The sequence below is a fragment of the Mirounga angustirostris genome, unplaced genomic scaffold, assembly GCF_029215605.1.
Source record: "Mirounga angustirostris isolate CCGP_5_RB_7025 unplaced genomic scaffold, mMirAng1.0.hap1 SCAF_2, whole genome shotgun sequence".
Lineage (NCBI taxonomy): Eukaryota > Metazoa > Chordata > Mammalia > Carnivora > Phocidae > Mirounga > Mirounga angustirostris.
The window spans coordinates 40,833,180-40,846,338 of NW_026991710.1; the positions used below are offsets into that span (position 1 = coordinate 40,833,180).

General features: G+C 40.0%; 1 protein-coding gene across 1 annotated transcript in view; it reads left to right on the top strand.

The window, feature by feature from the left end:
* CWH43 (cell wall biogenesis 43 C-terminal homolog) overlaps positions 1 to 13,159 on the top strand; it is a 50,354-nt gene that overhangs the window by 10,821 nt on the left and 26,374 nt on the right. Inside the window, exons 7-9 of the mRNA XM_045879455.2 lie at positions 2,558 to 2,815; positions 5,167 to 5,289; positions 8,827 to 8,906. Of these exons, the coding sequence (XP_045735411.1) occupies positions 2,558 to 2,815; positions 5,167 to 5,289; positions 8,827 to 8,906 (461 nt within the window). The remainder of the gene's footprint in view (positions 1 to 2,557; positions 2,816 to 5,166; positions 5,290 to 8,826; positions 8,907 to 13,159) is intronic.

Here is a 13,159-nt window from a genome sequence, read left to right on the forward strand (position 1 = left end):
CTTTTACCAGGGCACCTGGGTGGCTCAGTCGTTAAGCATCTGCCTTCGGCTTAGGTCATGATCCCAGGGTCCTGGGATCGAGCCCCGCATCGAGCTTCTTGCTCTGCGGGAAGCCTGCTTCTCCCTCTCCCACTCCCTCTGCTGTGTTCCCTCTCTCGCTGTCTCTCTCTGTCAAATAAATAAATAAAATCTTTAAAAATAAATAAATAAAATGCTTTTACCTCTTGACATGGTACTTGTACTTTTAAATCTCTTTTTAAAGGATTATTTTAAGGAAATGATCAAAGATGCAGTAAGAGATTAGTTGACAAAGAAAGCTGTTCCTCACAGTGTTGGAAGCTTCGTAAACGGCCAACAGTAGGAAAATGGTGGCTTGTCTTGTGGTGTATTTATCCATAGTATAGTATATATACATAAAAATGTTTGAAAAAAACCAATGTTATGAGAAAATGTTCTTGGATATAATGTCACATAAAAAGAAGAATATAATCCCCAATATGTGGTATGATTCCATTAGTGTAAAAATACTTTTTTATATACATAGAACAAGACTTAAGGGAAAAATACATATGGGTATTGGCTGTGATCAGCTCGGTCTTAGGCAATCCTTAACTGCTTTAAAGTTTTGTATTTTGGGGGCGCCTGGGTGGCTCAGTCGTTAAGCGTCTGCCTTTGGCTCAGGTCATGATCCCAGAGTCCTGGGATCAAGCCTCGCATTGGGCTCCCTGCTCAGCGGAAGCCTGCTTCTCCCTCTCCCACTCCCCCTGCTAGTGTTCCTGCTCTCGCTCTCTCTCTGTCAAATAAATAAATAAATAAAAATCTTTAAAAAAAAAGTTATGTATTTTTAAAAATTTCTAAAGCAAATAGTCATTACATTTGTTCATTTCAAAATGAAATAATTTTTTCGTTATTAAAATAAGTATTGTCAGATCTAAGTATTGTAAGGTCTTACTGTGGAGTTAACCTCTGTGGGTTGTAAAGGGCTCTGGAATCTGGTTCTCGTGTTCATCGGCGTGATGTTCTTTTTGAAGTGGGGGCAGGGAGGGGTAGGCAGTCCCACCGCATTGCCCTCTGGTGGTACAAATGGAACTCTTGGATGGATGAGAACAAGGGGGCCTGGCTGGAGCCACTTCCTGCTCCCTACTTCTTTTCTGGAGTTCTTTTTTTTTTTTTTTTTTAAAGATTTTATTTATTTATTTATTTGAGAGAGAGAGAGGAACAGCATGAGAGGGGATAGGGTCAGAGGGAGAAGCAGGCTCCCCACCGAGCCAGGAGCCCGATGCGGGACTCGATCCCAGGACTCCAGGATCATGACCTGAGCCAAAGGTAGTCGCTTAACCAACTGAGCCACCCAGGCGCCCCTTTTCTGGAGTTCTTGTCCCAGCAATGAGGAACCTTCTGGAGACACCCTGGAAGGGTGGGTCACATTTATACAACACCAACTGAACTGTCTGTAAAATGTCACATTTGACAGAAAGGTGTTTACCCTGATGGATCCCAAATGGGGTGCCGTAAGACCCTGATGTGCTGTCTCAGAACTGATCTCACAGGAACTGGGAGAAATGTTGTGCTCTCAGGTTGGGCTCAGCAAACTAGCAGACATTTACCAAGTGCCTGCTGTGGACCAGGCAGATGGCGTAGCCCTCAACACCGACTAGGCTGCTGGGTCGTGAATGAACTGACTGCAGAACTGCTAACGCCGTGACCCACTCCTCCTATCTCAGTCACGTCTTCTTTGGGGGATGTGTTCTTGGGAAAGCCCACTTTGATATTGCAGGACAAGGGGCAGCATTTAGGTGGATGCAAAGTCCTTTAGAAAGTTCTTTAAACAAAACTGTCCTAGAAACCACGCTGACTCTCCGTGTTTCCTAATGTCTTGGATCTGGCTAGTTGTTACTTTTTTTTTAAACAGTTACTTTTTTTTTTTTTTTTAAAGAGTTTATTTATTTATTAGAGAGAGCAGAGAGAGAGTGAGAGAGCACAAGCAGGGCCAAGGGCAGAGGGAGAAGCAGATTCCCCACTGAGCGGGGAGCCCGACACGGAGCTCGATCCCAGCATTCTGGGATCATGAGCTGGGCCGAAGGCAGACGCTTAACCGCTGAGCCACCCAGGCGCCCCTGGATCTGGCTGGTTAAATTAAATGGACATATTTTTGGTATTACAGATAATTTCAGGTTTTTTCAGTTTTGTTTTTTTTCTATCAGGATCTTAACACAAATAACCTAAAAATGCCTTTTTTTCTCTCCTGCCCTTCCTGAAGAAATAGCTCTGGACTGAGAATCACTAGACTCACATTCTGTCTCCAGGTTTGCAAGTAACTAGCCCTGCGACCTTGAGCGAATCACGTTAACCACGCTAGACCTCAGCTGCTCATCGGTCTGGAGATCGGACCAGTATGACCTCGAGGTCCCTTCCGGCTCTGAACTTCTCTACATGAGCCTGTTTCTTCTATTAGCCTATTAGTTCTTTTCTTTTCTTTTTTCTTTTTTAAGAAAATGGAAGCGACTCCTCTGCCTTTTTGTCTGATTCCTTCTCTTTTTCTCTCGGTCACAAACAGGAGCAGCTTCGGCTGCAGGCCTCCTGTACCTGCCCACGTGGGCCGCCGCTGTTTCCGGCTGTGTGCTCGCCCTCTTCACGGCGTCCCTGTGGCCTCGAGTGCTTGGACACCTTCTTAGCTCAGGGTCGGGCCCTGGGAAGGCCATGACCATTGCTATGATATTTTATCTTCTAGAGATATTTTTCTGTGCATGGTGCACGGCTTTTAAATTTGTCCCAGGAGGTGTCTATGCTAGAGAGAGATCTGATGTGCTTTTGGGTGAGTATATTTGAAAGGTCTGGATTAAAGTAACTACTTGAAAATACCCTTCAGGCCGACTAGGATTTAGCACTTTACCTGACTGGTGGAGCTAAATAGGATGATCTTTTTTTTTTTTTTAATTAAAATAGACTGTCTTGATAAAAATAAAACTGGAGGAATGTCTAAATTACTACTTAAGAGATTTCTTAATTCATCAGTGAGTTTCAGTCATATTTATTACTGCAAAGGCTTTTTAAGTAAGTTAGTTGTGGGGGAAAAAAAACAAGTTTAATCCATAGTAGAGTATAAAGAAATACTATGTAACAGTTGTATTACAGGATATGTTAGGAAAAGGTATGATCTTGGTGCTCATGTTGCGATTTCAGTGTTAGCTCGTAAATATAAAAAGGAATTGTGATTTTTTTTTTGGTTCCCCCAAATCTTATCTGTGATTTTTATTTACCATATTTTTGCCAATACAATATATTTTACATATATGAATCTTAGTCTAAATGATAAATTCCCAAGTCACAGAATAAATATTTTCTATTTCAGTGGTTGTAAACTATGTACCAAAATGAAAATTTCATAAACTTAGCTCAGTTGAATATTTCAAAAATCACCTTCTGGCAAGGAGGAAATTATCGATGAATACAGGCATACACAAATGAAATGTCGCCTGTCATTTTAGTTTGAGTAAAACATGTCAAATGCTTCCAGGATAAAAATTGAGGAGACAAAACATGTCCGTAGGGGATTCAGTCCTTGTTTGTTCACAAATGCATTTTTCCATTTGTTCATTAAAAAAATTATTGGGCACCTGTATGTCCCAGGCAGTGCCAGGTGCTGGGGACTGAAGGGACATAGAGTCTCTGCCCATCTGGAACGTCAGCATAGTGGGGACAATACCACACATAAAAGTAGACAAATACTTACGGGATTATAGTTGGGGTGGGTGCTGCACAGAGGTCTAGAATTCTATCTGTAGTTTCCCCTGGGCCCTTGGTATTTTTCCAACAACTGTACATTTTCACATAAACTTCTCTACTCCCTGAGCTAGGCATCTGTCAGGAAAGGCTGATTTGGGAGATATATATATTTTTTTAATTATACGAAATGTTTAAAAACAACTGGAGAATTTGCTATTTCTGGTAAACACCCATGCTCTCATGCACTTAGAGACATATATGCTGCTTTTCCTCTTCAATAATCTTGGCTTTGCGAACTGTGTATTTTTTCTGGTTTCTTTCAGGTGTGTGTACTCTGTCCTGCTCTATCTTCTTGTCCAATGCCCTGCTTTTTTCTTACTCCAGCTTGCTTAGGGGTCTGCCATGTGGAGAAAACGAACAACAGTTAAGAGCCATTCTAAGCATAAGTTTATTTCTTTAGAATGTTATGAATGATGGGCTTTTTGAGTTTTTTTTTTTTTCACTATTTATGGGACTGCAGAAAGGGCTTTATTACAGCTGCATACAACGAACGTTTTTTTTTTTAAAGTAAGAGTGACATATTGATAAGGCCACAAAAACTAAGGCAAGTTGGTAATGTTCAGCATAGCTTTTAATACAATTGAAGAGAATCTGTAGTAAATCAGACACTAGTAATACATTTATTGTCAAGCTTACTCCTGCTATTTCCTAAGAATTGCATATAATTTTTTTTTTTTTTTGCTAGCCTTCCACCTAAGCTTAATTTCTACTTGACATTTCCTAATTTAGATATCATTCAGTCATACCTCTGTTTCCATTCTCATTGTATAGGACTTGAGAAGGATGTAAACTTTACATATAAGTTACATTGTAATGCATCCAAACCGAGGTCAACTTCTTTGGCCGGCCCTAATGGCTCAGCGTGGGTTGTAGTATGCGTCCTCTGTGAGCACCCACACCCCAGGCGAGAATTACTATCACAAACACTGCCGGATTAAGAATCTATGTTTCTTCCTCCTGTGCTCCTCAACCTGGTGCATTTGGAGTCTTTTCAGTGCAGAAAACTCAGTCCCTAAAGCAGGGACTCAAAAGGCTCCTTTCTCTCGTACTCCACCCTCCTCCGCAAAATCAACAGCAAAGCACACTATTACCAACCTAACAACAAGGAAACACTCAGGAAATGAAAAGACATTCCTCATAGAGAAAAGGCTGGAGTCTTCTCATTTAAAGCAGGGTTCCTAGAAACCTAGCTGATTTCTTAGGATCAGTCCCAATTATCAAAAGCACCACTGGAGTAATTGCTAAGGTACTGAGATAAATTAACTCAATAGCTGAATTTTCAGGGTATGTCCATTTAAATGAAAGCTAGGCTCCTGGAATTTACCATGGGGAGGATTTTTGGATTAAAATGTAATATGTTCTTGCTTTCTCTCTTAACAGGGACAGTGATGCTAATTATTGGCCTGAATATGCTATTTGGTCCTAAGAAAAGCCTTGACTTTCTTCAAACAAAAAATAGTCCTAAAGCACTTTTCAGAAAGAGTGAAAAGTACATGAAACTTTGTAAGTTTTGCTTTCTTTTTAAAAAGTACTTAATTATAATAAAATTTCAAACATATATGAAATTAAAAGAGTATAATGAACCCTCATGTACCCTTCACCGAGTTCCAACGATTATTAACATTATGCCAGTGTTGTTAACAGCTGTCTTCCTTACTGGTTTTGGTGAAGTACTTTGAAGCAAATCTCTGACAGCCTCTCATTTCAACCACAAATACTCTGTATTAGTTTTGTTTCATTTCTCATGTAGATAAGATTATTTAACAGGTAGAATTTCCAAAATGCTTTGTTCTTATTAGAACTATTTCTATTTCAGACTATTTCATTTCTTGTTCTCCTTTTTGGGGAGCTTAAATATGTTAACATTCAGAATATTGATGAACTAGAAATTCAGAAGTGAAGTGAGTTTACTATTCAATCTGACTAATTTCAAATGGACTGGATTAAATAAAAATGTTTATTGAAAGGATAACATTTGCAGATAGTGTATTAGGATACAATGAGCTCCATAACTACACAGCATTATGTAGGATACAAAGACGTGTAAAAACAGGTCTCCATCATCTGTGACTTGGTATTTTTATAAAGAAGACAAAATATTATAGTGTAAAGAGAAAACAGTTAAGCTAAATAAAATTGTAATATATTTCTAAAAGAGATGTCACAAAGCAGTAAGACCATTATGCAAACACCTTCATATATGTTCCATCATAATTTGAAAAGATTGTATTACAATTTTGGGGACATTTTTAAAATTTAGAGTTTTGTTTTGTGTGTTCTTATGTTTTAGGTGTATCTCTTACAACTAAGACCTGGTAGGTTTTGTTTGTTTTTTAATCCTGACAGTCTTTGTATCTATTGTTGCCATTGTTGTTTTAGTAGCCGAAGTAGAATTAAGAACCAGAATTCTCTAGTTCACTCATCAGATTGAGGCATTTGGAACCATTTATTTACAAAGTTGTTTAGACATTTCTGTGTAATTTTTTTAAAACAGACTTTATTTCTTAGAGCCACTTTTGGTTTGAGCAGAAAGTATAGAGATTCCCATATACCCACTGACCCCACATACCCTCTGACCCCACATACACACGGCCTCCCCCACTATCAGTACCCCCCACCAGAGTTATTACATTTATTATTATCATTATTTTTTAAAGATTTATTTATTTATTTAGAGAGAGCATGAGCGGGAGGGACAGTGGGAGAGGGAGAGAGACTCTCAAGCAGACTCCAAACCCTGGCAACTACTGATCTTTTTACAGCCTCCATTGTTTTGCCTGTTTTCGACCTTCAGTCTCGTCTTTCAGCTTGAAAATGTAATCTAGTTTTGTTGTGATTTCTCAAGCATTATTATTTATTTCTGTCATCTTACTTTGCTTTTGCTTTTTCTACCTTCTCTAGGCATATTTCTCCCTCTTTTTCTTCTTGCTTTCTTTTGCGTTGATTGGGTGTTCTTTTTTCCTTATCCTGTCCTTTCTACTCCCCTTTCTAGTTTGGAAATTATACTTTCAATTTCTATTCTTCTAGTAGTTGGGTGTTTTTTTTTTTTTTCTTCTCTCAGTACATTGAAGATACTGTTCTGTTATCTGGTTTCAGTTCTTGCTGTTGAGAAGTGAGCTGTCAGCGTAATCTCTGCTCCTTTGGAGATCATGTCCCTTTTTTCTCTGGCAGCTCTTAGGATTTCTCTGTGTTTTGGTGTTCTGGAGTTTTACTGTGATATATCTGGATGTGACTCCCACCCCGCCCCTGCCCCTTCCATCTTCCCCTCCTTCTTGCTTATTAGTGTTTGGGCTTTCTGAATCTGAAGAATCATGTCTTTTATCACCACTGGAAAATTCTCAGTTTTATTTCTGCAAATATTGCCGCTTTTCCATTCTTTCTCTTCTTCCTTTCTGACTCTCCAGTTAGATTGTGTTGGATCTTCTTAGTATCTTCTCCGTGTCCCTTAACCACTTTCATAGTATCTACTTTTGTTTTTAAGCTGTCCCTTGCACTGATTCTCTATTCAGCTTTGTCTACTGCTACCTTTCTTGTCCACTGAGTTTCTAATTTCAATTATTTATGTTTATTATATAATTTTATTTCTAGAAGTCTATTTTATTTCTTCACACATTTTCTGAGTCATTAATTTAATCTATTTCTTAGTCATCCTGTTGAATACCCTCTTTTATTTTTTGACACGTTAAGCATGCTTATTTTGTATTCTGATTCTAAAAGCTGTAATATCCGGGCACCTGGGTGGCTCAGTCGTTAAGCATCTGCCTTTGGCTCAGGTCATGATCCCAGGGTCCTAGGATTGAGCCCTGCATCGGGCTTCCTGCTCAGTGGGAAGCCTGTTTCTCCCTCTCCCACTCCCCCTGCTTGTGTTCTCCCTCTCGCTATGTATCTCTCTGTCAAATAAATGAATAAAATCTTTAAAAGCTGCAATATCTGAAGTATTTGTGAGTTTGATTCTACAGGGTTTTTTTCCCCTGATGGGTTCTGCTCATGGAGACTTGTTTTCTTGGATATTATTTATTGCATATATTTATGGTTCTTGGAACACTTTCAGGGAAGATCCCTTAAAACCTGAGTCGCAGGGGTGCCTGGGTGGCTCAGTCAATTAAGCATCTGCCTTTGGCTCAGGTCACCATCTCAGGGTCCTGGGATTGAGCCCCGCATTGGGGTCCCTGCTCAGCAGTGAGTCTACTTCTCCCTCTTCCTCTCCCTCTGTGATCTCTCTTGATCTTGCTCTCTCTCAAATAAATAAATAAAATCTTTAAAAAAACCAGACAAACCTGAGTTGCAAGTATGGGTAATGCATACATATCACACATGAAAATTAACCCAGGAATTAGACTTCTCCTTTGCACAAAATCCTTGACTAATAGATTTAGTAATTTCATAAAATTATTATTTTTCACTCAAGTATAATTAACATACAGTGTTATATTAGTTTCAGGTTTACAGTATAATGATTCAACAGCTCTATCCATTACTCAGTGCTCAACACAAGAGTATTCTTAATTCCCATCACCTATTTCACCCATTCCCCACCCACCTCCCCTCTGGTAACCAGCAGTTTGTTCTCTAGAGTTAGTCTGTTTTTTGTTTGTCTCTTTTCTGTGTTCATTTGTTTTGTTAAATTCCACATATGAGTGAAATCATATAGTATTTGTCTTTCTCTGACTGACTTATTTCACTTAGCATTATTCCCTCTACATCCATCCATGTCATTGCACATGGCAAGATTTCATTTTTTTTTATGGCTCAGTAATATTCCATTGTGAATATATAAACCACATCTTCTTTATCCATTCACCTATGCAAGCTGGTGCAGCCACTATGGAAAACACTATGGGGGTTCTTCAAAAAGCTAAAAATAGAACTACCATGTGATCCAGTAATTCCTCTTCTGGGTATTTACTCAAAGAAAATGAAAGCATGAATTTGAAAAGATCTATGCACCCCTATGTTTATTACAGCATTATTTGCAAAAAAATTATTTTTAAAAAGACAAACTTAGTTTCTTTTAAACAATTATTTCTTCTTTCTGTTTAGTTTTGTGGCTGCTTGTTGGTGTGGGGCTATTGGGATTAGGAGTACGGCATAAAACCTATGAGAGGAAATTGGGCAAAGGGGTAAGTAAGGAAAACTTCTGATACAGAATTTTATATGGTATGTATGCATATGCATCTATTTGTGCACTTTTCATTATGTTTGAACTGTAGATCTGCATCTTATGACTTCAGGGCCCCGTAAACCATCTCTTGAAGCCTTAGGTCATAGGCTGATAACATGATAGAATTATTTCATGAAGTTGGGTTCTTGGGATAGACCCATTTATTAAAGGCAAGATGCTCATAATTTTGTTGTATGAAGTTATATTTTCCATTCCATGATTTAACATATCTAAACTATGAAATAAAGAACTATTTTTTTAAAGATTTTATTTATTTATTTGAGAGAGAGAGAATGAGAGAGGGAGAACACATGAGAGGGGATAGGGTCAGAGGACGAAGCAGACTCCCTGCCGAGCAGGGAGCCCGATGCGGGACTCGAACCAGGGACTCCAGGATCATGACCTGAGCCGAAGGCAGTCGTTTAACCAACTGAGCCACCCAGGCGCCCCAGAAATAAAGAACTATTTTATAATGGGCTTTTTTGTACTGTTTGGCAGATACTGCTGAAGGCAACAATATAAGAGTTTGATTTACAAACGATCTTATAGATAATTCTTGAATTTGAAGATTTTGGGTAGCTTATGTATTGATGGGTCATGGAAATTTTCCTGTCTTCCCTTTCTCTCTTGCTGTCTACAGTTTAAAATATTTTACTGTTCCTTTCTCTTCTAGATAGATGGGCAGAAGAAAGAGTAAGTTGCAGTGTTGTGCTTTCTCTCTGCTCTGGTGAAGTTTGATGTGATTCATAATGCAGTGAGAGTTACAGTTTTGGCTAAAGCAGAAGTTGAGGGTTAACTTTGAATTTTAGTATTCTGTATTACCAGGAAGATTTTTTTTTCATATAAATAAAAAGCTATGCTGAGGACAGAGACCATGCTTCTCTTATTTACCTTTGTAATTCCAGCATCTCGCAAAGTGTTTGGCACATATTCAGAACTCAGTAGTGGTTCCTTTTTTTTCTTTTTTTGTAACTATTCCTTAATAAGTAAATAATTCAATATATGGTCTCTCTCTTTTGTCCTTTAATTGTTACTTGTTGTTATTGCAACATAACGTCGGTCAGAAGAAGACACCTAATGTCAGCCAGGGACTCTTTTCAAAAGGAGTAATTGCAGTTGGATTTAATACTTGTTTTTTTAATTCATTCATTCATTTGATAAATGCTTACTGAATGTCTCTTGTGTGCCTGGGGTATAAAGGTAAACAAGTTGGACAAGACCCTTGCTCTCATGGAGTTTACATTCTAGTAGGGGAGAAAGATGGTATTCAGAGGAACAAATAAAACCATCACTTTAGATCAGGCTGCTCAGAAGCAAATAGGATTATGAAGTAGAGAGGAACGGGGTCTGGGTGGTTAGAGAAGGCTGCTCTGAGGACGTGATGAGATTTGAGTCCAGACTTGAAAGCTAAAATGAAGCCAGTTACTCACAGAGCTAGGGGTAGAGGATTCGGGCAGAGGGCACGCGTGTACAGGGCTGAGAGGCAATGAGTGTGGTGTGTGTGAGGCCCACTGGGGTGGCTGGTGTGGCTGAAATTTGGTGAGTAAGGGGAAGAGTGGTAGAAGATGGGGACAGGGAGGCTGGGGAGGGTCCTATCATAGAGGGCCTCACAGAGCACAGTGAGGCATCCTCATTTGATTTTTCTTGCAGTGGAAGCCACTGGAGTATTTCCAGCAGGAGCATGAAGGAACATGACATATATATCAGTTTGGCTGCTCTGTGAAGGATGGATTGTAGAGTAGAAGTAGGGAGAGAAGTTAGAAGGCTTTTTCAGTTGTCCAGGAGAAAGACCGTGGACGTTTGGATGGGTGCAGTAGGTAGTGCAGTTGGAGAGAAGTGGATAGACTTAGAATATATAGTTTACCCTTGAACAACATGAATTTGAACTGCGCCAATGCAGATTTTTTTCAGTAAGTATGGAGGAACATTTTTTGGAGATTTGTGACAGTTTGAAAAAACTTGCAGGCAAACCGTACTACCTAGAAATAGTGAAAATTTCAGAAAAAGGTATGTTGTGAATGCATAAAATATATGTAGATACTAGTCTATTTTGTCATTTACTAATAAAGTATACACAAATTTATTATAAAAAGTTAAAATGTATCAAAACTTGCACACACAAACCCAGACCGTACATGGCACCATTTGTAGGGGAGAGAAATGTAAACAAACATAAACATGCAGTATTAAATCATAACTGCATAAAATGAAGTGTGGTACATACTGTACTTCTGTAATTATTTCCTAGCCACCTCCTGTTGCTATCGCAGTGAGCGCAAGTGTTGTATCAGTTTCAAATGCTGTGTGATGCTGATCTCCAGGTGAGCAGTTCGTCTCTCTAGTAAATTTCTTATTACAGTAAAAAGTGATTGGCGCCTCCATGGCTCAGGCAGTTAAGTGTCTGACTCTAGATTTCAGCTTAGGTCATGATCTTGGGGTCACGGGATCAAGCCCCATGTCCGGCTTAGCTCAGAGTCAGCTTGTCCCTCTCCCTCTGCTCCTCCCCCTGTTCTGTCCCTCTTGCTCTCTCTCTTGCTCTCTTAAATAAATAAATAAAGGTGATCTCTTGTGGTTCTCATGCATTTTTGACTGTAAATAATACCATAGACCTTGAATAACACCATGGGACCCATACAAAGCACCACTAGTGATGCTAGAAGGGCTCCCAATGAGCAGAGAACAATCATGACAAGAAAAAGTTGAATTGCCCGATATGCTATAGATTGGGGCCTGCAGCCCCAGTCACCAGCATCTTGAAAGAAATGAAGCCAGTGTAAGGACCACTGTAAAAAAAAGAAAAGGGAATTCGTGAAGCTGTGGCCGCAGCCACACCCACAGGCATGAAGTGCACCCGCCTGCACTTTTTGCAAAATATCTTTTTATATCATATTGAAAAGGCACCTTTTGTGTGGGTGCAGGATTGCTGTATGAAAGGCACACCTATAGACCAACATGACTTGAGAAAAAGTGAAATCCTTATAAAACAACAAAGCGAAAGGAAGGTGAAAGATCTAAAGCTGGAGAATTTAATTTTAGAAAGGTTTGGCTTAAAAAAAAGGTCAAGATAACAGGAGGAGCAGCTTCTGCCCACCAGGGGGCAGCAGACGAGTCCCCAGACACCATTAAGGAAGTCATGGCGAAAGGATATCTGCCTGAACAGGTTTTTAATGCAGGTGAAAGTACCCTATTGTGGAAAAAAAATGCCACAAAGGACATCTATTAGTATGGAAAAGAAGCGAGCACCAGGATTTAAGACAGGAAGGGATGCGCTGACTCCACTGTTCTGTGCAAATGCAGCTGGGCTTATGATGAGGACTCTCTGTATCTATAAAGCTGCTCACCCTGAGCCTTGAAGGGAAAAGGTAAACACCAGCTACCAGTCTTTTGACTGTACAACAAGGAGGCCTGGGCAATGAGAACCTTTCTTCTGGATTGGTTCCATCGATGCTTTGTCCCTGAAGTCAGAAAGTACCTTGCCAGTAGAGATGGCCTTTTATAGTTCTTTTGATAGGAGACAATGCCCCAGCCACCCAGGACCCCATGGGTTCAGCAAGGAAGACATCAAAGTGGTCTGCTTGCAACCCCTCCTCCTCCCCCCCCCATCTCTGATTCTAGATCAGGGAGTCACATGGCCCTTTCAGGCCCATTACCCACAATACTCTAAGAAGGAATTGTCAGTGCTATGGAGGAGAACCCTGACAGATAGGACATCATGGAAGTCTGGAAGGATTACACCACTGAAGATGCCATTGCTTAGCAAAAGCCATGAAAGCCATCAAGCTCAAGACAGTACGTTCCTGCTGGAGAAAACTGTGTCCAGATGCTGTACATGACTTCACAGGATTTATGACAGAGCCAATCAAGGAAATCACGAAAGGGATTGTGGGTAATGGCAAAAACGGTGGAGGCTGAAGGGTTTTAAGGTATGAGTCTTGGAGAAATTCAAGAGCTAACAGACAGCACACCAGAGGAATGAACGGGAGACGACCTGATGAAGGTGAGTGCTTCTGCAGCAGTACCAGGCGGTGAGCAAGACGCAGAAGAAGTGCCAGAAAACAGACTGACGTGAGACAGTCCGGCAGAAGGGGGCTGATTATGCAAGACTGCTTTTGATTTCTTTTACGACATGGACCCTCCTATGACAAGGGCACTGACCCTAAAGCAAACGGTGGAAGAAGGACTGGGCCGTATGGACACATTTTTGGTGAAATG